The sequence below is a fragment of the Plasmodium vivax genome, chromosome 11, assembly GCF_000002415.2.
Source record: "Plasmodium vivax chromosome 11, whole genome shotgun sequence".
NCBI classification, from domain to species: Eukaryota; Apicomplexa; class Aconoidasida; order Haemosporida; family Plasmodiidae; genus Plasmodium; species Plasmodium vivax.
In genome coordinates this window covers 1,849,538-1,869,799 of record NC_009916.1, presented here as the reverse complement: position 1 = coordinate 1,869,799, position 20,262 = coordinate 1,849,538, and the positions used below count along the sequence as shown (strand labels likewise).

At 49.6% G+C, this 20,262-nt stretch overlaps 4 protein-coding genes across 4 annotated transcripts, besides 33 other annotated features; 3 read left to right on the top strand and 1 right to left on the bottom strand.

The window, feature by feature from the left end:
- Positions 1 to 100: 100 nt before the first annotated feature.
- Positions 101 to 123: a microsatellite.
- A 415-nt stretch (positions 124 to 538) lies between these two features.
- On the bottom strand, positions 539 to 6,358 carry PVX_113370 (hypothetical protein, conserved; the record flags this gene model as incomplete). The annotated part of the gene is made up of 1 exon (XM_001616016.1): positions 539 to 6,358. One exon carries the CDS (start codon positions 6,356 to 6,358, stop codon positions 539 to 541), a length of 5,820 nt encoding a protein of 1,939 aa, XP_001616066.1.
- Positions 651 to 683: a microsatellite.
- Positions 786 to 805: a microsatellite.
- Positions 1,794 to 1,816: a microsatellite.
- Positions 2,430 to 2,450: a microsatellite.
- Positions 2,874 to 2,899: a microsatellite.
- Positions 3,223 to 3,263: a microsatellite.
- Positions 3,650 to 3,676: a microsatellite.
- Positions 4,937 to 4,962: a microsatellite.
- Positions 5,449 to 5,542: a microsatellite.
- Positions 5,547 to 5,601: a microsatellite.
- Positions 5,726 to 5,748: a microsatellite.
- Positions 6,359 to 8,189: 1,831 nt separating the features above from the next.
- Positions 8,190 to 8,214: a microsatellite.
- Positions 8,211 to 8,231: a microsatellite.
- Positions 8,232 to 10,290: 2,059 nt separating this feature from the next.
- Positions 10,291 to 10,317: a microsatellite.
- A 187-nt stretch (positions 10,318 to 10,504) lies between these two features.
- Positions 10,505 to 10,561: a microsatellite.
- Positions 10,562 to 11,381: 820 nt separating this feature from the next.
- Positions 11,382 to 11,404: a microsatellite.
- A 55-nt stretch (positions 11,405 to 11,459) lies between these two features.
- PVX_113375 (hypothetical protein, conserved) lies at positions 11,460 to 12,869 on the top strand. Its single transcript, XM_001616017.1, has 3 exons — positions 11,460 to 12,021; positions 12,200 to 12,264; positions 12,588 to 12,869. Exons 1-3 carry the CDS (start codon positions 11,886 to 11,888, stop codon positions 12,666 to 12,668), a joined length of 282 nt encoding a protein of 93 aa, XP_001616067.1. The 5' UTR covers positions 11,460 to 11,885; the 3' UTR covers positions 12,669 to 12,869.
- Positions 11,473 to 11,515: a microsatellite.
- Positions 11,548 to 11,567: a microsatellite.
- Positions 11,896 to 11,924: a microsatellite.
- Positions 12,445 to 12,490: a microsatellite.
- Positions 12,870 to 13,095: 226 nt separating the features above from the next.
- On the top strand, positions 13,096 to 15,225 carry PVX_113380 (hypothetical protein, conserved; the record flags this gene model as incomplete). The annotated part of the gene is made up of 1 exon (XM_001616018.1): positions 13,096 to 15,225. One exon carries the CDS (start codon positions 13,096 to 13,098, stop codon positions 15,223 to 15,225), a length of 2,130 nt encoding a protein of 709 aa, XP_001616068.1.
- Positions 14,143 to 14,248: a microsatellite.
- Positions 14,645 to 14,671: a microsatellite.
- Positions 14,968 to 15,106: a microsatellite.
- Positions 15,143 to 15,177: a microsatellite.
- A 358-nt stretch (positions 15,226 to 15,583) lies between the features above and the next one.
- PVX_113385 (hypothetical protein, conserved) lies at positions 15,584 to 17,008 on the top strand. The gene is made up of 4 exons (XM_001616019.1): positions 15,584 to 16,115; positions 16,244 to 16,320; positions 16,459 to 16,524; positions 16,691 to 17,008. The coding sequence occupies exons 1-4, from the start codon at positions 15,724 to 15,726 to the stop codon at positions 16,750 to 16,752; spliced, it is 597 nt and encodes a 198-aa protein (XP_001616069.1). The 5' UTR covers positions 15,584 to 15,723; the 3' UTR covers positions 16,753 to 17,008.
- Positions 15,623 to 15,672: a microsatellite.
- Positions 15,966 to 16,026: a microsatellite.
- Positions 16,153 to 16,188: a microsatellite.
- Positions 16,949 to 17,002: a microsatellite.
- A 243-nt stretch (positions 17,009 to 17,251) lies between the features above and the next one.
- Positions 17,252 to 17,291: a microsatellite.
- A 179-nt stretch (positions 17,292 to 17,470) lies between these two features.
- Positions 17,471 to 17,490: a microsatellite.
- A 751-nt stretch (positions 17,491 to 18,241) lies between these two features.
- Positions 18,242 to 18,265: a microsatellite.
- A 915-nt stretch (positions 18,266 to 19,180) lies between these two features.
- Positions 19,181 to 19,204: a microsatellite.
- The last annotated feature ends 1,058 nt before the right edge of the window (positions 19,205 to 20,262 follow it).

The window sequence follows — 20,262 nt, the reverse complement described above, 5'->3', positions numbered from 1 at the left end:
ACGCGTCAAAAAATAAAGGCAAAGGTTGAAGTGCGGTAGGCATGCACTCCGATATGGAAACGCACGCTCTCCGTATGTACCAACTATGAGCTTTACACAGTTTGAACAAAAAAAAAAAAAAAAAAAAAAAATTAACACAGCGAATAAAATAACACCTATTTATGTTGTCTAAGGGGGGGTAAAAATTGGGATCCACATTACACACTGCACCAGTTAAAGGTGAGTTCCCCTTCTAAGCGGCTCCTTCCACGTGGCAAAACGTAAGGCGGATTCAAATAAACCCATATGTGCGTGACTTTCCTTCCTCTCCAGTTGTGCTGAACGTTCCGCGCATTATTCGGTGGAGAAGAGCTCCGATCTGTTCGTCCTTCCAAGCTAGCCATTAAATGGTTACCTTTTATTGTACTTTTATTGTATTGTATTGTATTTTTTTTTTTTCTTCTTTTTCCTACCCGTCTAACACCTCCCTCGACGTCCCTTCCCATATCCCGCCGCTACTCCGCGGTTACTCCGCGACTGCTTCGCGACTGCTTCTCCGCTACTTCTGCCCCTGCTCATTCACATTATTCGACAGACACACGTTGTTCATGCTTATGGAATTTAAAAGGTTGCTCGGGAGGTACTCCGTGTTTATGGTGCTCGAATTTGAGGTGGACCTCAGCTTGTCTATCATTTTCCTGCTGGCGAAATATTCGTAGCTGTTCATATCCTTCATGTTCGTCAAGGGGGTGGAGATGGACGTGGAGGTCAGCTTGGCCTTCTTAAAGTAGCTGTTGTACGCCACGTCGTCGTAGCTGTTTGGGGTGGTATTACGGCTGTCCCTATGACTGCCCATATGACTGCCATTTTGGCTGCCGCTGTGACTTCCGCTAGGACTTCCGTTCTGGCTGCCGCTCCCGCTCAGCTCATCCGTGTGCTGCTGGCCGGGAACCACCTCTCCAGTGGGCGGCTGAGCCCCCGCGCTGCACACGCCGAACCGGTAATGCGCGTCGCCAAACTGAGACTGCGCCTGCCTATCAACCACGTTATCCTGGCAGCTTCCTTCCCGTTGCAGCTGCTCATAATTTGGAAACACCTGAAGCATGTGTCCAAATTCGTAGTGCGGCTTGTCGTGCACGGAGTACTCTCCATTTCCGTGTGGGCTACCACTGCTACACTCGTCATTTGATTTAGCAACGGTGTTGTAGTTGGCTTCTTCACCACAGTTATGCAAGTCTCGCTCTGGCATCCCGGTGCCATTGTCTGCATGGCTGTATCCGCTATAGTAGAGGTAGTCTCCTTTTCCAGTACCCTCTGCATGTTCTTCCATCACCTCCGAGTTTAGCTTATCGCCGTTCAGTGCATCTCCCCTGTCGTATGGCAGATTTATGTAGCCCATTCTTTGGGGCGGTGCGTCTTTTTCACCAATCGTCACGAGGTCGTACTCATTGGCGGGGACTTCTCTCACGGGGGGCTGCCTAACAGGGGATTGCTCTCCTTGCCCGTGGTGCACCTCTCCAACCATTTCAAACGCTCCTCCCTTTCTCACACACAAGTCGGCACTCTCTACATATGAAGTATCTCCAAGTGAGCACTGCCCTCCACTGGCCACGTCCCTCCTTCCTCCAATTGGTACTTCATCATACTCAACACTTCCCACACCGTAAGGATTGTCATCCCTCCCGCATGCCGCTAACGCGTCTAACTCGCTGTTCTTTCCCATGCTACTCTGCAGATTGGGGTAGCAGCCCTCTTCTCCTTGGGCACCCACCATGGGGATATGATTCGCTTGGTTAGTAAAGCCATTGTAATGGTTAGCCACTTCCGTGTTCGCTGCATCAAATGCGGCTTCGTTTTCCTCTCTCCCTTCCCATGGGGAGCCATTCACCATGGTCACCTCCTTGTGGAAGGGCAAAGCGGTATCCCTACTTAACGGATGTTCATAGGAAGCCTCATCCACGTTGCTCATGTTAAGCGGGTTCACCTTATACATGTAATTCTGCGTGTATTCTAAATTTCTCTCCCCCTCATGGTCATAAGGCATATTACCATTGCTGTGCATGCTGGGGTTCACCATATGCTCTCCATGCAGATGCGTTGAATTCAATCCGTTAGGATAATTCACATTGGGAAGCATCAGACCCTCCGCATTGGCCCCTCTTACGTCGTTCATTCCTTCTCCTGAGTTGGCGCATGCTCCGTTTACTCCGCTCGGGTTGCTGTCCACCCCGTTCAAGCATGCCGCGGCGTCCTTTCCATGCGCAGACCCCAATTGGTAATCCACTCCAACTGCGGCGTTTACTGCTGCGTTTACTTCGACGTTTACTGCTGCGTTTACTGCGACGTTTACTGCTGCGTTTACTGTGCCGTTTATGCTTCCCATCATGCACGCGCTGTACGGCCCACCCATGCCGCCGACGCCCTGCGCGCACGCATAGCCAGGTCCGGCAAGGCCGCCCAAACTGCTAACACCGCCAAAACCGCTTAAACCACCCCCACCATGTGGACCACTCATGAGATGCTCACACTCATACTTGCTCATGCCTCCCACCTCCTGCTCACCACCCGGTGGTCCCAACTGGTGCGCCTCGTTCAGGGCATCGTTAATCAGGGACCCACCCGCTGTACCCCCCGCGGGGTTGAAGTAGCAATAGTCTGCACCGCTCGTCTCATTTGCCAATCTGTTAGACGTAAGGAATCCCCCGTTCTGTAATTCGCCGCGATTCAGCACGGTTAGCCTTCCTTCCAGCTGTCCACTCTGTCTGCCCTTCTCACTAGCAGGAGACCCATCATGCCTTGGGGCATCCCCACAGCTGTCCACACCACCCATGGCGAGAAGTCGAAAGGCAGGGTCGGACAGCTCCTGCATGTAGTCCTCCACGCGGGCATTCTTGTTCGTGTTCCACCCAACAGCTAAAATGTGCAAAGAGAACAAGCAGGCAAAGTACCTCTGCTGTAATTCAAATTCCTTTTGCGAATTTAGCGGCACCTCAAAATGCTCATAAAATACTTGCGACTGGTACTCGTATGGGACTCTGTACCCCCTTGGATTATCTACAAACTCGATTGTGCTGTTTCTCACGGGGGGGCAATTTGAGATGTCTTTTTTGAGGACCTCACTGGGGTGGTCGCTGCTCACAGGGTGGTCGCTGCTCACAGGGTGGTCGCTACCCACTGGGTGGTCACTACTCATTGGGGTGCTTCTCCTCCTCGCCCTTCTTAGGTTCATTAGGTGAGTCTTCCCTTCGGCCGCGTCACTACGAGAGGGGTCCACCAGTTCTCCGGCGTTCCCTCCGCAGTCAACTCCAATACTCCCTTGCTGCTCCGCGCCGTAATGCAGCCCGCTCGGGAGAAGCCCGCCTGCAGATGAATCCCCTTCCGTGCGGTCATTCATCACATCACCGCTGCTCCCCTCATGGTGGTTACTCAATTGGGGGGCAAAACCAGAGTCGCTGACCAGCATACCAGCCATATTTCCCACCGCGTACGATCCGAAGGCGCCGCACGCAGAGGCGTCTCTCTCCCCATCTGCCTTGAACATCCTGTAAGACGCCATCATCCCATTTGCATTACCATAATAAAGTGAATCCTCCTTTTGGTTAATCGTGTCTACCCTGCTTAGAGCACTTTGGCTAGCGCGACTGAACCTACAATGCTTCGTTCGTCTCCTCGGCTTCGTTGCAGCTTCTTCCGTCAGGAGGTCCCCCCCTGCATTTTCAAGGGGGATCACCCTAGCGTTCATCAGCACGTTATCATTTTTGTTAGCATCAACACTGGAGCTCCTTTTCACGGTGGGTACCACTTCGCTATGCCCGTAGGTGCCGTCTTGTCCTCCCCCCAACTCTTGCTGACTAAGCGCTCTCAAATGAGCACCCCCCCCATGCACGACGGTGGTGGTGGTCTTCTCCCCACACACGTCCCCGGTGATGTGGTTATACCGCCTTCCTCTGCACACTCCCATGGAGTCACCCACAACATGACCCATAACTCCATTCAGCTGATTCCGCAGGGCCTTTTGATTTTTCCTCAACTGAACCTTCTGGTAGGTGGAAAAATACTTAGACAACTCCTCATCCAGTAGGAAGTCCTCCCCTTTGAAATTCCGATTCGCGCTTCGCTTTCGTTTTTTTCTTTCTGCTTTGTGCGAAGCTGGGGGGGGGTCGCCCACTCCGCCGACCCCGCTAATGCCGCCAACCCCCATAATGCCGCTCCCCCCTACGGGCAAGCACTTGGTCCCCTTACTCCTCTCGCCTCCCTTGTGGGGGTCCTTCCCCTCCACGTCGTTCCCACCCGCCTCGCGCTTTATTTTCTTCAAATGACAGATGCGCTGCCTGACGTGTTTCCTACTTTTGATGTGGCTCTTCTGGGGGAGAAGGCCACCCCCCTGGGGGTCCCCCACAACGTCGCGAAATGACCCCCCGTTTGGTTCGTCCCTACGGTGGAAGAAGCCGTCCCTCTGCATAGCCTCCGCGGCGGCCCCTCTATGCATAGCCACCGAGGCTACCCCCCTATGCATCTCCCCCATGTGGGGGGCCATTCCCCCGCCGTAACTCACCATGTAGGGGGGATACCGCTCTCCTCTCAACACAGCGCCGCTCGCGTAGTGACCAGCAGGCAGAGCGCCTCCCCCCGGAAGATACTCACTCCGAGTGGTGTGGCTCCTCGCGAAGGGATCCTCCCCCCCGTAATGGAAAGCGGGCACATCGCCACGGTGCAAGTCACCACGCTGCAGATCACCACGCTGCAGACCTCCATAACGCTCACCCCCATAATGCAGAGCCCCATGCTGCACGCCGTAATTCACGTAAACCGCGTGGGCTGCGCTCCTCGCTGCATACGCATACCTGGAGTAGTCCCCCCCCGCGCGGTACCCTTCGTACTGCTCACAGGGGAAGAGGTAGCCGCTCGTCATGCCCCCAACTTCTTGGGCCCCACTTTTATTACAATTGAAGATCCCCCCCCCATTGTCGCTATACGGCATGGACAAGGGGTCGCACCTGTCTGGCTCATTCTTCAGGTGGTTACTGTTGGATGAGAAGGGAGGAGGGTCTACGTTACCCAATTCTGCGCAGCAGCTGAAAAGGTCCAGTTCGGCTGGGCCATTCGTTTGAGCCGCTCCGCATTCACCCGCCAAACCTTCCTCCGCAGGGCCTCCCATTGCACCCCTCGTCGAGTCCTTTACCCGGTGCGCCATTTTCCCCTTCAATTTTGAACCCTCCTTTGGCGTCTTCTTCATCCTCTCCCCTTTCGCGCCCTTTCCCCTCGGCTTGTAATGCCTCTTCTTCATAGGCATTCCTCCCCCGAGATGGTACTCACTCAGGAGGTAACTCTCCTCAGGGGTAGCCACTTTGGCATCCTCCTCTTCGGTTCTCCCCCCATAATTAGCATCTGTCCTTCCATCCAACGTGGCACCTTCATTTTGAAGAAAAAAATTGCTCAAGGGGGTTCCACTGTAGGTCTCGTTCCTATTAAGAGCATCCGATCCTTCCACAAGTGAACCATCAACGGTGTCACTCACATGTTTCATTTTTCCTCTCCTGAACCCATTTTTGATTGCCTTTCCTTTAACCAAGGGAGGTTTATCCCCTCCCCTGAGCATCTTGCACTTATTTTTCCTCTTGACATTCTTCTTCATATACACATTTATCTTTACAACGGTTCTGTCTGACCTTGAAAACCTAGTGCCCGTAGCCTTGTGAAGCAAAATGGGATTAAAAACCCCTTCGATCATACTTTGCGCGAATGTCTCTGCTCTTTGCTTTGCCTCATTATTGCCCACTTTTTTACATGACCATCTGGCCTTCATTGGAGTTTCATTGTCTGTCCATTCGACTCTCCATTCCCTTTCAGTTCTGTCTCTTATCAAAGACACTCTGTATATTCCCACATCTTTATACACTCGAACGATGGGTGGTCCTTTGTCTGGGTATAGCTGCTCGAACGTTATGCCTGCCTTTAATTTTTCTATCAATTCTTTTGCTCTTACTTTTGCCTTATCGTTTCCATACTTTTTATAGGAAATTCTCTGCTCCCTTCTGATTTCATTTTCGAACCACTCGACCACTAGACAGCGTTCGACTTTGTCTATCAGGATGACTGGCTCGCTCTTCAGCTTCACTTGCTTGCACCTGGGTGGGTCTCCCATCTGGGTGGTCTCCTCGAGGAGCGGTTCACCAGCCGTGGCAGCGGCAGGGGCAGCGGCACGCACATCCGAAGTTGAATCGGTACTAACATGACCGCTAGCATCTCCGCTCACATCGTCACTCCCACCACCGCTAACGCCGCTAACGCCACTAACACCGCCATCCACATCGGCCCCGGCCGCTAGAGCCCCCGCGATTGCCTCCACAGGGTCTGACTCCAGGCCGACGCTCTGCATTTGCCCCTACGCGGTCTGAAAACACTTGGAGGGAACCTTCTTGCGGGTTACACCGCATCTATGTATGCACGCATGGGGGGGGAGGATGCTACCACCGCACGAGCGTTCCGCTGTTTGGATTCGCGCCTGACTCTGCTGAAACGCTTCCTTAGTGTCCACCCCACATGAAAACTCCCCCACTGTTGGCTGCTCACCTCCCTGTCTTCTAACTCGGTAGGGAAAACACGTTTCTCAGTTACCTTGCAATCGATTTTGGGGCGCTACAAGGGAATAACTTTTCACATTGCCGCTCATGCGAACAAATTAGCATCTGTCATTTAAAACAAAAAAAAGGGGAAACACATTGGGGAGGGTAACTAGGCTGTCTTCGCACTGCGCTCTGAGGAGATGCTCCCCTCTGGGTCTATTCAACCGAGGTGTCCCTCACCCCAATAACTGCAGCGGGACCGATCGAGGAGGCGCCCTGCTGCTCACAAAAAAGAGGTTGCTCTGACCTTCACCGTGGAAGTGGCCTCACCTAAAGGAGACAACTCACGCACATAACCCGCGCAACAGAAAAGATGTTTAAAAGGGGGCAATTAGGGAGGTGTACAAATGGAAACGCGGGAAAAAAAAGTGTAGATGGGGGGAAGCGGTCTCAGCATGTGCGACGTGCGCCTTATGCGCGATGAGCGCGACGAATGATTGTCCCTCAGTGGGTGAGCTAGCCAAACTGTGTGAACTAGACAGACGAAGGGAACTCCGCAAAACAGACTGAAGCTGAGCAGCTACAAATTTGCAAGAAACAAAAAAAAAAAAATTCAGAAAAATTATGAAAAAAATTTAGAAAAAAAATACAGCAAAAATTCATCAACAATTCTGCAACAATTCGGGAAAAAAAAACGTTTACAGAATTTCACATGACGAATGGGGAACCCCTCCAGCTGCGACCACTTATGAGTCACAAAGGAGGCAAACAAAAATGCTTCGTCAAGTTTCCTCCCAATGGGCATGGGCACGACGGTAAATGTAGAGTGAGCATACGTAAGCGTCAACACGTTGGGAAGTGGAGAGCGAATCTACACAATCGCGAACACGTTTACAACGGAGAGTGCATCTACCCAAATGGGGGCACGCGCGGGGCGGTTAAAATTGAGGGGCCGCCCGTAGGGGTGGGAGCGCTAAGGCACAAAGTCACAAAAAAAATGGAAGAACAAACTCACGAAAAAAAATGGAAGAACAAACGCACAAAAAAAATGGAAGAACAAACGCACGAAAAAAACGGAAGAACAAACGCAGAAAAAAACGCAGGAACAAACGCACGAAAAAAACGGAAGAACAAACGCAGAAAAAAACGCAGGAACAAACGCACGAAAAAAACGCAGGAACAAACGCGCACCCGTCGGGCTCGCCGGGCGGAACTCTCCCCTGGAACCTGCGCAGCGACACAAGTGCTCCGAAACAATTTAGGAATGTTCTTCTGTTGACTGGCAGAAAATGCATTCGCGCCCAGACAGGCACCACGGGTCTATGGCGCGGTTGCGAGCACTGGGTGGCGAAAAAGGGAGCGCCTCAAGCGGGTCGCACAAAAAAAACACACAAAAAAGCGCGCACAAAAGCACGCACAAAAAAAAATACACAAAAAATGCGCAAAAAAGTGCGCAAAAAATGCACAAAAAAGTGCGCAAAAAAATACGCAAACAAAACAGACGCAGAAATAAACAAAGCGCGGGATGAACTCCTACGCAACTTCGTTTCTCTGCATGTTAAAATAAAAAAAAATTAAGTTCAACCAAATGACGGGTACTCATGCATTGCAAACTGGCCGAACGCCGCAAATGACGGAGTGGCAAATTGGTGCGCCTCCCATGGGAATGAAGGTGGGCATGCGCGTCTGCCTTTCGGTCAAACGGGCGTGTCGCGACGGAACAAAAATGGGAAGGTAACAAACGAAAAAGAGAAAGTACAAACAAATGGGAAGACAACGAAAGAGGCATACAAATGGGAAACAAACAAATGGGGAGACAAACAAATGGGGAGACAAACAAATGGGGAGACAAACAAATGGGAGACAAACAAATGGGGAGACAAATGAACAAACTTACGATGCGGCAAAAAGAATACGAGGCCGCGCGAGTTTTTCTAAGCAAACAAAGAGGAGCACGTCCAGAGGGGCGAGCAGGAAGAAAAAGACAAACATGTCCAACGTTGTGCACGCCAGACGAGCTGGAATGAAAAAAATAAAGAAGCAAAATGGAAAGTTTTTTTTTTTTTGTTCTATTTTGTATTTCTCTGCATTCCTCTGTATTGCTATGCTTTGCTATTTAATTTTGCTTCTCTTTTTTTTCCTATTCCTTTTTCCTCTCCTCCGCCGCAAGACGTGCCATTGCGCGAAGACGAAAACAAGCGCGCGAAAGCGAACGCAAGTGGGGAACAACAAAAAAAATAAAAAAATAAACGAACAAACGAAAGAAAAAACAAATGAACAAACAAACAAACAAACGAACGAACAAACGAACGAACAAACGAACGAACAAACGAACGAACAAACGAACGAACGAACAAACAAACGAACAAACGAACGGTGGATGACCAGGACAAATGAGCAGAACAAATTGCGATACGAAAATAAAATCGGACGATACAAAAAAAAAAAAAAAAAATGAAAAGAAAAGGAAAGAAAAGAAAAAGAAAAAGAAAAAGAAAAAGAAAAAGAAAAAGAAAAAGAAAAAGAAAAAGAAAAAGAAAAAGAAAGAAAAGAATTTTTTCGCTACTCACACGCAAGGGCAAAAATGAACTGATGGAATTGCAAAGTTAAGAGGAACGTGGACGGTTGCGGAAACGGGGGAAATTAAAAAAAAAAAAAGGAAAAATAGACCATGGGAATGAGAAACGCGGGGCCACGCGGAACGCAAAATGGATGAGAGGAAACGCAACCAGGCGGAGAAGTCGCGCCACAAAACGGAAAAAATAAAACCATACGAAACAAACATGATGGCAAAAAATAAAAAACAAAATGAATTGCCACCCCAAGCGTGTTTACAGTTAAACATACGCATGCAAAAAATAAATAAATAAAATAAAAAAAAATAAAAAAAATTCAAGAGATACAAACAGGCTACATACAAATAAGCAATAAAGGCATATACGCATATGCGTTTAAAAAAAAAAATGATACAACTCGGTACACGTGCTAGGCATGTACGTCCCAGAATTGTCCTAACTGTTTCACTGCCTGCTGGCACAAGTGAGTGGCTCGCATGTTCGCCCTCGCACATGTCCCTGTCCGTGTGTGCGTACGAATGTGTGTATACACCTCGTCCAGCGGAATTCCGCTCCGCTCGCTTCATTCCGGTCAGTTCACTTCGTTCCGCTCAGCTTTGTTCTGTTGCCGCCCCGTTTCCGCCGACAGTCCCTCTTTGCACACACGCCACTTCCCCAAACTCGGCATGCTTTCCTGCACACGCGCTGCATTAAAACGGGGACTCACAAAAAAGCAAAAAAAAAGCAAAAAAAACGCAAATAAAAACGCAAAAAAACAAAACGGAAATTACAAAGCAAAAAAAAAACAAAACGGAAATACCAAAGCAAAAAGGCAAAATAGCATGCACATAAAGCTTGGCCTCTTTTATTCTTCCCTTTCTAGCCACCAAGCCGCGCGCATAAGTACACACACGCATTTCCGTCCACATGCACGCCCCTTCGAGGGTACGCGTTTAAAAAAAAACCCTTTTACTGGCCACTCCAAATGACGCAACGCAAAGGAAACGCAAAGGCAACGCAAACGCCACGCGGGGTGCGAACAAGTTGCTCATTTCTGTTGCGGTCTAGTGGAAGCGATAAAGCGATAGGGCGATATGGCGGAAAAAGGCGGGAAGGCAAAAAAATGGAGAAGCGAATTGGAAAATATGCCAATTGGCGAATGGGCGAAGAAACATGCAACACATGAGGTGTTATTCCCTCCTCACGCTTCGCATCCTTAAATGACACTTTGGCTTCCCCATCTGTTGTGCTGCCTGCCCGTTTGGCCAACCAGCAAGTGTACACACAAATTTACATGCACACAAAAAATTCGACAAGGAAAAAATTCCTCCCCCACATGTATGTATGTATGTATGTATGTATGTATGTATGTATGTATGTATGTATGTATGTATTTATTTATTTTTTTTTTTTTCTGTCCAGACGGATCTCCTAACAAAGGGACCAACGTGGCGTGTTCCTACATCCTTGCGCGAATTTTTTTTGTATCAAATTGTTCCCACGCTGGGTACGTTGAAGGGGAAATGAGGTGGAAGACGCGGCTGCGCTTGGCCATTCCTTCCAACCGTCGCTACTAATCGATTATGAAAAGGTCACAACCTCCTCGTCGTATTTCCCACCCCAAGATGCGCAACCGTTTGAACGCTGAAAAGGGGCGCACTTCTTTCTCCCCTTGTGTTCTCTCCATTTGGCAATTTTCGCAATTTTCCCAAAATGGTTACGACGCTCCCCTGACATGTATGCTCCTTCATTTGGGGAGTACTCAGTCAGTACTCCCCCCCCTTGCTGGGGCCCTTCCGCCTGCCATTTTATTTCCCTTCGGTCATCTCCCCACCGCGTTACAATTAATACGTGGATGCCATAAAAAATGCCTTCCCTGCAAGGCGACAACGGGGAACTTCCAACTGTGTATCGTCTTCACCTGTGACCGAGTCTGCGGGACTGTACAAACGGGAAGACTTACACATCGAATGCTCACACAGATTAACAAAAAAATGACGGAAAGAAAGTCGTTTTCGTGGCTCCTTCCCCATCCTACTCACCACTTTGCACACATCCTTCTGCTTTCATGCGCTATTTCGCCTGAACAGGTCAGGGCATTTTATCCTCCAATTTATTTTTTTTTAAAATGCGAAGCTTTTCATCCAGGCGCAAGGTTCAACTTGCACGAAGCAGTTCGCAGCGCGTTGCGCATGTGAACATATAGTTTGTAATTCCGCTCGGGTTTTTCTTTTCTTTCTTTTTATTTCTTTTTTTTTTTTTTTTTTTTTTTCCCTGTTCCGCTTCCCCAAATCGACACTGTCGTTCGGGGGAGGCCAAGCAAATTTCGAAGCGGAAAAATGGAGGTGCGTTTCGGAGCGAAAGAAAAGAGGGAAATTTCGAAGCGGGAAAAAGAAGGTTCGTTTCGAAGCCAAAAATTGAGAACACTCCCCCCTCTCTCCTCGCTAGCTACCCACTTAAACTGTGGCGAAAAAATCAAAGCGTACACAGAGCAACCGGGAAAATAAAGCGAGGTGCCCTCAAAACAGCCGCGCAGATTTATGACCATGCCTTTGTGACCGCGTTGAACAGCCGTAGCTAACAAATGATCCATCGCCCGGTCGTACACCACGTCACACTGGCATCCGATGAAGGGCGCCTCGTTCCCCCAAGTCGCACCCGTCAAACGGTACTACTGTGGGGAAGGCAGAGTCTGCGTAATAGGAAGTGACTAGTTTAGCCTTCTTTTTTCTTCCGTTTTTTTTTTTCCTCTTTTTTCGATTTGTTCCCCTCCCCCACCCGCACGATGATCAAACTGGACGTTTTCAAGTTGGCCAAAATGGGGCCGAGTAAGGGGAAGGGGCCACTCATCGCGAAGTACGCTCCTGTTGGGTTCAAGAAAGGATTCGGGGCTATCGGGCTGGGAAGGCACACGAAAAAGGGTACACTGCTGAACGGGAGGCGGAGCTTCCTCGGGGGGGCTATTTCACGTACCCTTCCGTCGATGTGCTGCTCCCCCAGGAGAGAGGCATAACATGATATAGGGCAACCGTGAGGCTCTCCATGTGTGTTACACCCCATGTGTGCACTTTTTCTTTTTTTTGTTGCCCTCCTCTTTAGGCTTCTTCATCATTAACAAAATGCTGGTGCCCAACTTTCGAGTCCCAGACCTGAGCGATTGCAACGTAAGGGGAGAACCCCAAGGAGAGAAAAAAAAAAGAACCTTATTTTGTACCTTTGCTCAAACGGAAATGCGCTTCGCAACACATGAGTGAAGACTGCCTTACCAGTGCAGTGATGTGAAGCGTACAAATGGGAGACGTGTCATATCGATGCCTTTTCCATCGAGACCAGCATAAGTTGCTCTCTCAGATGAGCAGCTTTTTCCTTTTTGAACCCCTCTACAGTGGAGGATACCATCTGTGGGTAGCCTCCCCTTTTAACGTGAATAACGCACGAAATAACTTCCTCTTTTTTTTTTTTTTTTTTGTGTGTGGGCCCCTCTTAGCTAAAACCTTATGTCTCGAAGAAAACTCCCCTCATCGTCATGAAGAAGCAGTTGGGCCCCCGCCGAAAAATCCTCAACTGAATTGAGCACATGGCCCCTACGTTACGCAGTTTTGGCGCCATTTATTTATCGCGCATTTATTTGTCGCTCATTTATTTGCTTCTCCCTTTGTGTTGATTTTTTTTTTTTCCCGCTCGATCGCAGAGCGTTCCCTCCTCCTGCCGGTGGTTAAATTAAAGCGCGCCAGCCGAATCGCAAAATTGAAACTTGCCAAAAGATGATAAAAAGGCCTGCTCGTATGCATGTGTAGCGCTTTTTTTTTTTTTTTTTTTTTGCCCATTTACACTTTGAAAGGGCGCATTTAAAAAAACAACCCGTGAAGCGTAACATGAACTGCCGTAAGCACATTAACGAAATGCACTGAGCAAATGGCCGAGCCCCCCTCAGCGCAGCCGTAACGCGGGAACAGAGGCAGCAAAAAGGGGAGGACCAGGAGGTCGCGGGCCCCATGACGCTGCCCACCAGCGAAACACCAATCAAACTTGTGCTGACGAACAGCAACCGGCACAAAAGCACCGAGGAGGCTTTGCAATTCTTCTGCGAAGAGGAGGAGACACACCAGGAGAGAGGCATTTCCCAGGGGAGCCACGCTGACTACCCCCCCACAGATGACGCGAATGGCATAGCGGAAGAACTCCTGGGTGAACTCCTCTACATAGGGGTCATCATCAAGCATGCCAATAAATTACACTCCAAAGAAAGCATTAAAAATTGGTTAAAGCGAAGTGCAAACTATCACGTCCGTGTGGACATCGTATTCGTGAGTGACAATGGGGTGGAAGCATCCGCACTGGCATATAAATTCCATTTGCAGGAGGAAAACTATTTCGATGGTGAACAGAGGAGAGTGCACAGGAGGGTGCTGGCCAGGAGAAGGGGGTCTCCTCACAACGGGGGGGACCCCTCAGATGGGGTAGAAAAAAATCAGGAGAAAAATGCACCAACCAGTGGGACACCCCCAGGGGAGATTGCATGGCAGGTGGACCAAGAGAGAGTTCTCTTCCCATTGGATAGTCACAAACAGGCATGCGATGAGATGGAAGATTCTCTCCTTGCAACGGAGCAATACCAAGTGGAGGGGGTCATTTATTTTCTGGAGCTCCCACTTACCATTTCGCAAAGGTACCTCAACGAGAAGCTACTGGTGAAGGTCCAGCTGAGCGAAAGCTCCAAGGCTGACACGTGGAAGAGTGGGAACTGCTTCCTCAACGATAAACAGGTGAATGACTTGAGGAGGATTTTCACCTACCCGTCGCTGCTGCTGAGCAATGTGCGCTGGTCGTCGACCTTTACGTCTGGAATGGCGCTCGAAGGGGGAAAGAAGAGGAAAAAAAAAAGGAACACTGAGGGGAGTGGCGCGGTTGGCGGCGGTGACGACGATGATGACGATGATAACGATAGCGACGATGGCGACGATGATGACGATGACCAAGATGGTGACCGTGGCGACCAGGGCGACCCCTTCCCGCACAGCGGAGAGGACGTGCGCAGCTTCCCGCCGAGCGTCGACATGCACAGCATATGCAGAGGCATAAACAAGCTGGAGGAGCACGTGCACAGCGCGAGCTACGCAAACAGAGGCTTCAAAAAAATTAGCCTCACCAAGCCAATCGTCGTCACCAAGCCGCTCAACATCAAGTGCACCATAATGGAGCCCTACCTCCACCTCGAAATTGAAAATGTGACGAAACAGAACAGCGTGCATATTCATGAGCTCTTCTCTAGATCGGTGCACATTGACAGTAGGGACCCCTTTCCCTTTTCTCTCCTCCCGGAAGAGACCTACAGTCTTTACCTTCCCATTGTAAGCTTCGCACAGGAACTCTCGCAGAGGAGTTCCCAAGACAGGGAGAGGATGAGGGGCTCCCAGCGTAGCTCTATCTACTCTGCTGATGTGAGCTCTGGCCTACAGAACACTCTCCACGGCATCGATGCAGGTGCTTCACTGTATAACCCCTTCTTCCTCGGAGCCGAAGGAGGGGCCCCTCACCAGATGGGCAAACGCCGCAGCAGTGACGCGCACCAGCGGGCAAGCCAACTTGCAGACGTGACGAAGAGGTTAAAAAATAGAAATCAAATTTCGTGCGTCCCATTTGAAGATAAGAACAAACGGTTGTCCTTCCACTGCCAAAGCGACAAAAGCATCATCACCCTGTCGGTCAAATGGAGCATCGACGATACGCCGGATAACTGCATATGGTCCCAGTACTGCATGGAGGTGGAGATGCCAACACCGCACAGCTTCAGCCTGGAAGTTTCCTTCGTAAAGGAAATCAATTCTTCCTCCGTCCTTATGGCCGTCTTTTCATTTTATAACTCCCACCACGAGGATATAGACATCCTCATCGAGATGCAAGACGAGAGTGCTACCCTGAACAACGACGTCCACTCTTCGCTCATTTCCTTTAGCTCGCTAATCCACGTGGGAGTCATCAAACCATTTCAGCGCAGGTCCGTCAGCGTCCGAATGCTCGCCATCATGTTCGGCGTGCACAACGTCCCCTTCGTCAAAATTGTCAATCGCCTGAACGACGCTGCGTTTTACGTCGACTTGGGGTCCATCCTCGTCACGGAGTAGGCTTCCCGTGAGCGGCCACCCGTCGGGGGATTAGGAGCGGCGAGCGGTGAGCGGTGGGCGGTTAGCCGCGGGGGGGAGTTCGACTGGCGGTCCGTCCATTTTGTTACCCTCCCACTTTACTGTTTGTTTGTGTTTTCTTTTTTTTTTTGCTTTTTTCACCCCCATTTGAAGCGCCAACCAAGGGGGAAGAAAAACTACGCAAATGTGCCGAACTAAGCGCCCCCAAAAAATGCACCCCTCCAGGATGGCACACAAATGCTCACCACGCGCAAACATGTGTGCGCCGCGTCCTCCACAACGCGGACAAAAAAGAAAAAAAAAAAAAAAAAAAAAAAAAACTGCCGAACGGTTTTTCAGCATACAATCAGTAGGGAAAAGCGGCCCTTCATTCGTTTCACCCCATTTGTTTTTCCACTTGTTTTTCCACTTCACAAAGGAACAAACCCACGCACGCGCTTCTTCCCCTTTCTACCACTCACCCGTGCGCATAACATACAAATGGCGCCTCACCAGAGGTTGTTTTTCCCCCTCCTACTGCTTCTCTTTGCTGCTCTCCACCGCTTGTGCATCCCGCTCTGCTCATGCGAAGCCCCCAAGGGAGCCACCTCCCCCACACGTGGCAGCTCAAGCGACACCAGTCAACATGCTCAAAAGACGCAACTAATAAACTCCCTAAAAAAGAGGACCAACCAAATTAGAAAAATGTATAACGCATTAAACGAGAAAAGGGCAAACCTCCCTCTTTACCTGTTTGCGAACGACCACGAGGAGGAAAAAAGAAAACTCCTGAAGGACCTCTTCTTGAGGGGGCATTTGGACTTCCTGCAGGGCCTCAACACCCCTTTGTCGAAATACTACCTGTCCATGCGCAGCGAGCGCAGGGCGCACCGGTAGGTCTCGCCCAACCCCGCGCCACGACGGGAAAGCGGCAAAAGTGAAGCGAAAATGCGATGGAGATGCACAGCCAACACTCCTCCCGCTGCACCTCCCGCTGCACCCCCCTCTGCACACCGCGCAGCACGCAAGTCGAAGCCAAAATACGCAACGAACGGGACCTCATCAACGGCCTAAGCGTGGAAAATAAAAAAAGACACGGTAAGAAGGGGCACCCAAACGAGAACCCCTTTCGAAGTGGGTACTTCTAAAGAAAAAAAAGGAACACTGCATTTGAGCGAACCGAGCAACTTCCCCACCCGTTTTATCCCCTTCCCAAATGGCCACGCAACTTTGCAGTCGAGGAAAAGCTCCGGGAGTATCGATTTTTAAAGGCCAACCTTCTCCAGCTGTACTCGACCATAGGTATGCTCTCCGCGGGGAGAAGAGCCCCGATCGGTTCTGCTAATGTGCGGGGCGGCTCGCCTTTCATCCTCCCCCACCCACAATGAGCCCGTTACAATTAGTTGTTCTTTTTTTCCTTTTTTTTTTCTTTCTTTTCCCCTTCGCGTCATCCCTCCACCCACTGCAGAGAAGCGCTTCAAATCTGTTGACTCGTTAATGGCCCGCTTGGACGCGAACCCGAAAAATTAAAAAAAAAGTGTCGCATTACGCTAAAGGATTCTACCCCCAGTGAGAGGTAAACTGTTTAAGCGCATTTCCTCAGCAGGTGTAAAGGCAGCGCAAATGAGCACTTCACCGTTCAAACTGTTTGGGAGAATTCCCCCTCGATCAATGAGGGGCTGTTAGGTTGGCCCTCCGAGCGGACGCCTGCCAATGCAGTGCCAGCATTCCCAAATTGTGTTTCTCCTCCTGAGGAGGGTTAAATGCATACACATTGTTTTGCCCCCCTCAACAAAAAAAAAAAAAAAAAAAAAAAATTCTCCACTGAAGTGGTGCAACCGTTCCTGTTGCTTCTTTTTTTTTTACCCACGCGGGGTCACCCCAACGAACATGCTAACTTCACTCCGCGTGTTTGCATATGCGGACGAACTCAAAGCGGGTTCGCGCAGAAGTGCAGATTGCTTAGCCACTTCCCCGTGAAGGTAATCAAAATTGGCTTGCTACGACGAAATGCAAAGTCGGGGTCAGCTCCGATGCAATGGATGTTCGGGTAAAACCTTTGTGCCCCCCCTGTTGGGCTCTTTTTAAAGAAAATTCCAAACAGACTTCCAAACATTTCCAAACAGAGGAGCTCCCAGTGGGGCTCACACGTAAGAGCTAAGCACCCACGTCGGCAAAGCTACCTACACCCGTTTCTACGCTGCTAACACAGGGAAGGCAGCATAAAATTACAATCGGCTTATGGCTAACGGGAGTAGATGCTGCACATACCATCCATATGTGTGTACCTCTACACGTATACCGCAATACCTGATGTTCAGATATGAAGGCACCGTTGGTCTCCTTTTCCACATGCTCCTTCTGGCTAGCTTGCAAAAAGGGGTCATATTACACGTCAGCATGATGAACCAACAGGGGGGGGAGAAGAATGTTATTTCACCACCATGTGATTGTACAAACGCGTAGGTCTACCCAAGTGAAGGGTATTTTATGGGAAGAAAAATGAGAAACCTCCAATACGCCGCTTAACTCGTGCGTTCAGATTAGAAGTGATCCCCTTGGGGGGGAGGTGAAGTAAAAGTTGTGCAAATTCTACAGGAGGGAGGCGTCAACATGGGTATGCCTACTTAGGTAATCCCCATCGATCATCCATATGTTTTAACGTGTTCGTTTTTTTATTCACTGGGAGGGGGTAGAAACAGTACTCGCACCTACTGATGTAACCCCCCACACGGGTAACCCCCCCTTCTCTTCACCCTACTAGCACTGTCAACCCTTTTGCAAGATGCAAACAGTTTGACCATTCTTTACATATTTTCTGCTCACGTGAGGTGCTCCACTGGGTTTTTTTTTTTTTATTTTATTTTTTTTTCTTTCCCCTTTGTGTGATTAGCTCAATAAGTAGGATGGTCCCCCGGAGTCATTCCTACCCCCGAGGCGGTAAACCCGCTCTCCTCCGTAGCGGCAAAACCGACATCGCCCCGTGAAATGAAGGAGAGCCAAAAGGGGCGACGTATCATTTTTTCTTACCTCCTCTTACGGTTAGGCAAACATATGTACATATACATGTATTATACCCCAGTTTTGTCACCTCACCGATAGCGCTTTCTTTTTTTTTTTTTTTTTTTTTTTTCTTCTGAACTGTGCCTTCCCCCCCTCATTCGTCGCAAATACGGGATCAAACAAATGCAACGTATGCGCTGTCGATTCGCTTCCTTTTTTGGGCGCAGCATCGGGGGGTCGACCATCTGCAGTAGTTGGGCGGCAGTCGTGCGGCGGTCGGGCCGGCCAACCGGTTTCGCTTTTCCTTCTCGGGGCTGGTCAGCCGTCTCCCCCCTTCATCCCGCGCCATGCACCCGAGTGAACGAAGAAGAAACCCCCTCTTTTCCCAGGGAAGAGCGCCTCTACGGAGCGTATATCCCCATTTGAATTGCGGCGAAAGGGTCGGCGACCGTGGGCCAGAGCTTTCCTGCACCCGGGGGGGAGAGGCCTGAAAAAACATATATCATATGTAAGCGGCTCATTTTATAAAAAAAATGATATGCATGTGTTATTACATTTGTAGTGCCATGCGGGGTATGTATAACTCAGTACGGAGGCCTTGTGCATTTGCCGCTTTCCATTGCGTTTATATGTGCGCATGTTGCTATTCGCTTTTCACCTTCACAAATGCCACACTCTGGCGACTTTGCCAATTTAACAAAGAAATGCTCTCCTGCGTATTCATACGTACCCGTGTCGCCGTACGTGTTGGCCGTGCCCAAAGCTGCGCATAAGTACACGTGTTATTGGTACCCCCCCCTTGGCTTCCTCTCGAGTCACGCGTCCCCGCGAAGGTTTCCCTCGTAAAGGTTTCCGCCGAAAAGTTTCCCCCGTAAATGTTTCCCCCGCGGGGTTTCCCTCGTAAAAATTCCCCCCGCATGTACGTACGGCATGCATACGTCGTACATGTAAAAAAGTGACATGTAAAATTGATAGCGAACGTGACATACCCTTCCCCCATGCTGCGTCCCTTTGGGCACGTACACGTATTGTATAGCATATCACTTTACGTTTTTTACGAGCGCGCACTGGAAGAAAAAAAAAAAAAAAAAAAGAAAAAAAAAAGAAAAAAGAAAAAAAGGCGTTCATGTTCGCGTTCACCTTCACCTTCACATTCGCTTCACCTTCGCATTCACGTTAACGCTCACGCGTGGAATGAAAATAAATCTTTTTCCCTTTTCACCCATTTCGTGAAGGAGATATCCCGCACTTTCATGTAGTACATGCGACTTTCACTTTAAGTGACTTTTGCCTGGTAATTTTGAAAGCCGCTTTTCACGGCCAATTGCGCATAGCAACATTTTTTGTAGTGCCAATTTTAACGCCAGAAAAAAAAAAAAAAAAGCGCCATTTGTGTGGTACCGCGTGCTGAACAGTCAGTACGTGCAAGTACGTACGCGTACGCATTTGTGCCATCTTTGCTACGCTCCCCTGCGTAAACGCCAAAGTTATGTTAACTTCCAACGTATTTTAACATCCAACATATGTTCCCTTCCAACATATGTTCGCTCCCAACTTATGTTCCCTTCCAACGTATGTTCACCCGCACAATTGCGCGAATACCTTTTCACCTGCACGTACCCCGCGCCATCCCACTTCCACACCAACCGCGCTAGCACAGCAGCAGCGCGCCTTTTCCCCCCGGCTGGAATTTTTTTTTTACCTTTTTACGTGATGAAATAAAATGTTCACCTTGCCAGCTCCCGCCGAGGAAAACAAAACTTAGCAAACGAAGCGGAGAGGCAAAACGACGAAGCGAAGCGAACGAAATTGAAGCATTTCAAAGCGCAAACCGTGCGAACTGTGCGAACGGCCAACCACCAACCGCGCAACACAGTCAAACGTTCAAACCAGTAGAGTGAAGAAGGCAACTCGGCCAACTCGCCAGCCAGCTCGCCTTCCAACTTGTCACCCATTTTGCGAAAACATTGCAGGCGGCGCTCCTTTGCAGTAGTTACAAAACACCCCAACGACCTACATACGGACGTACCTCCATGT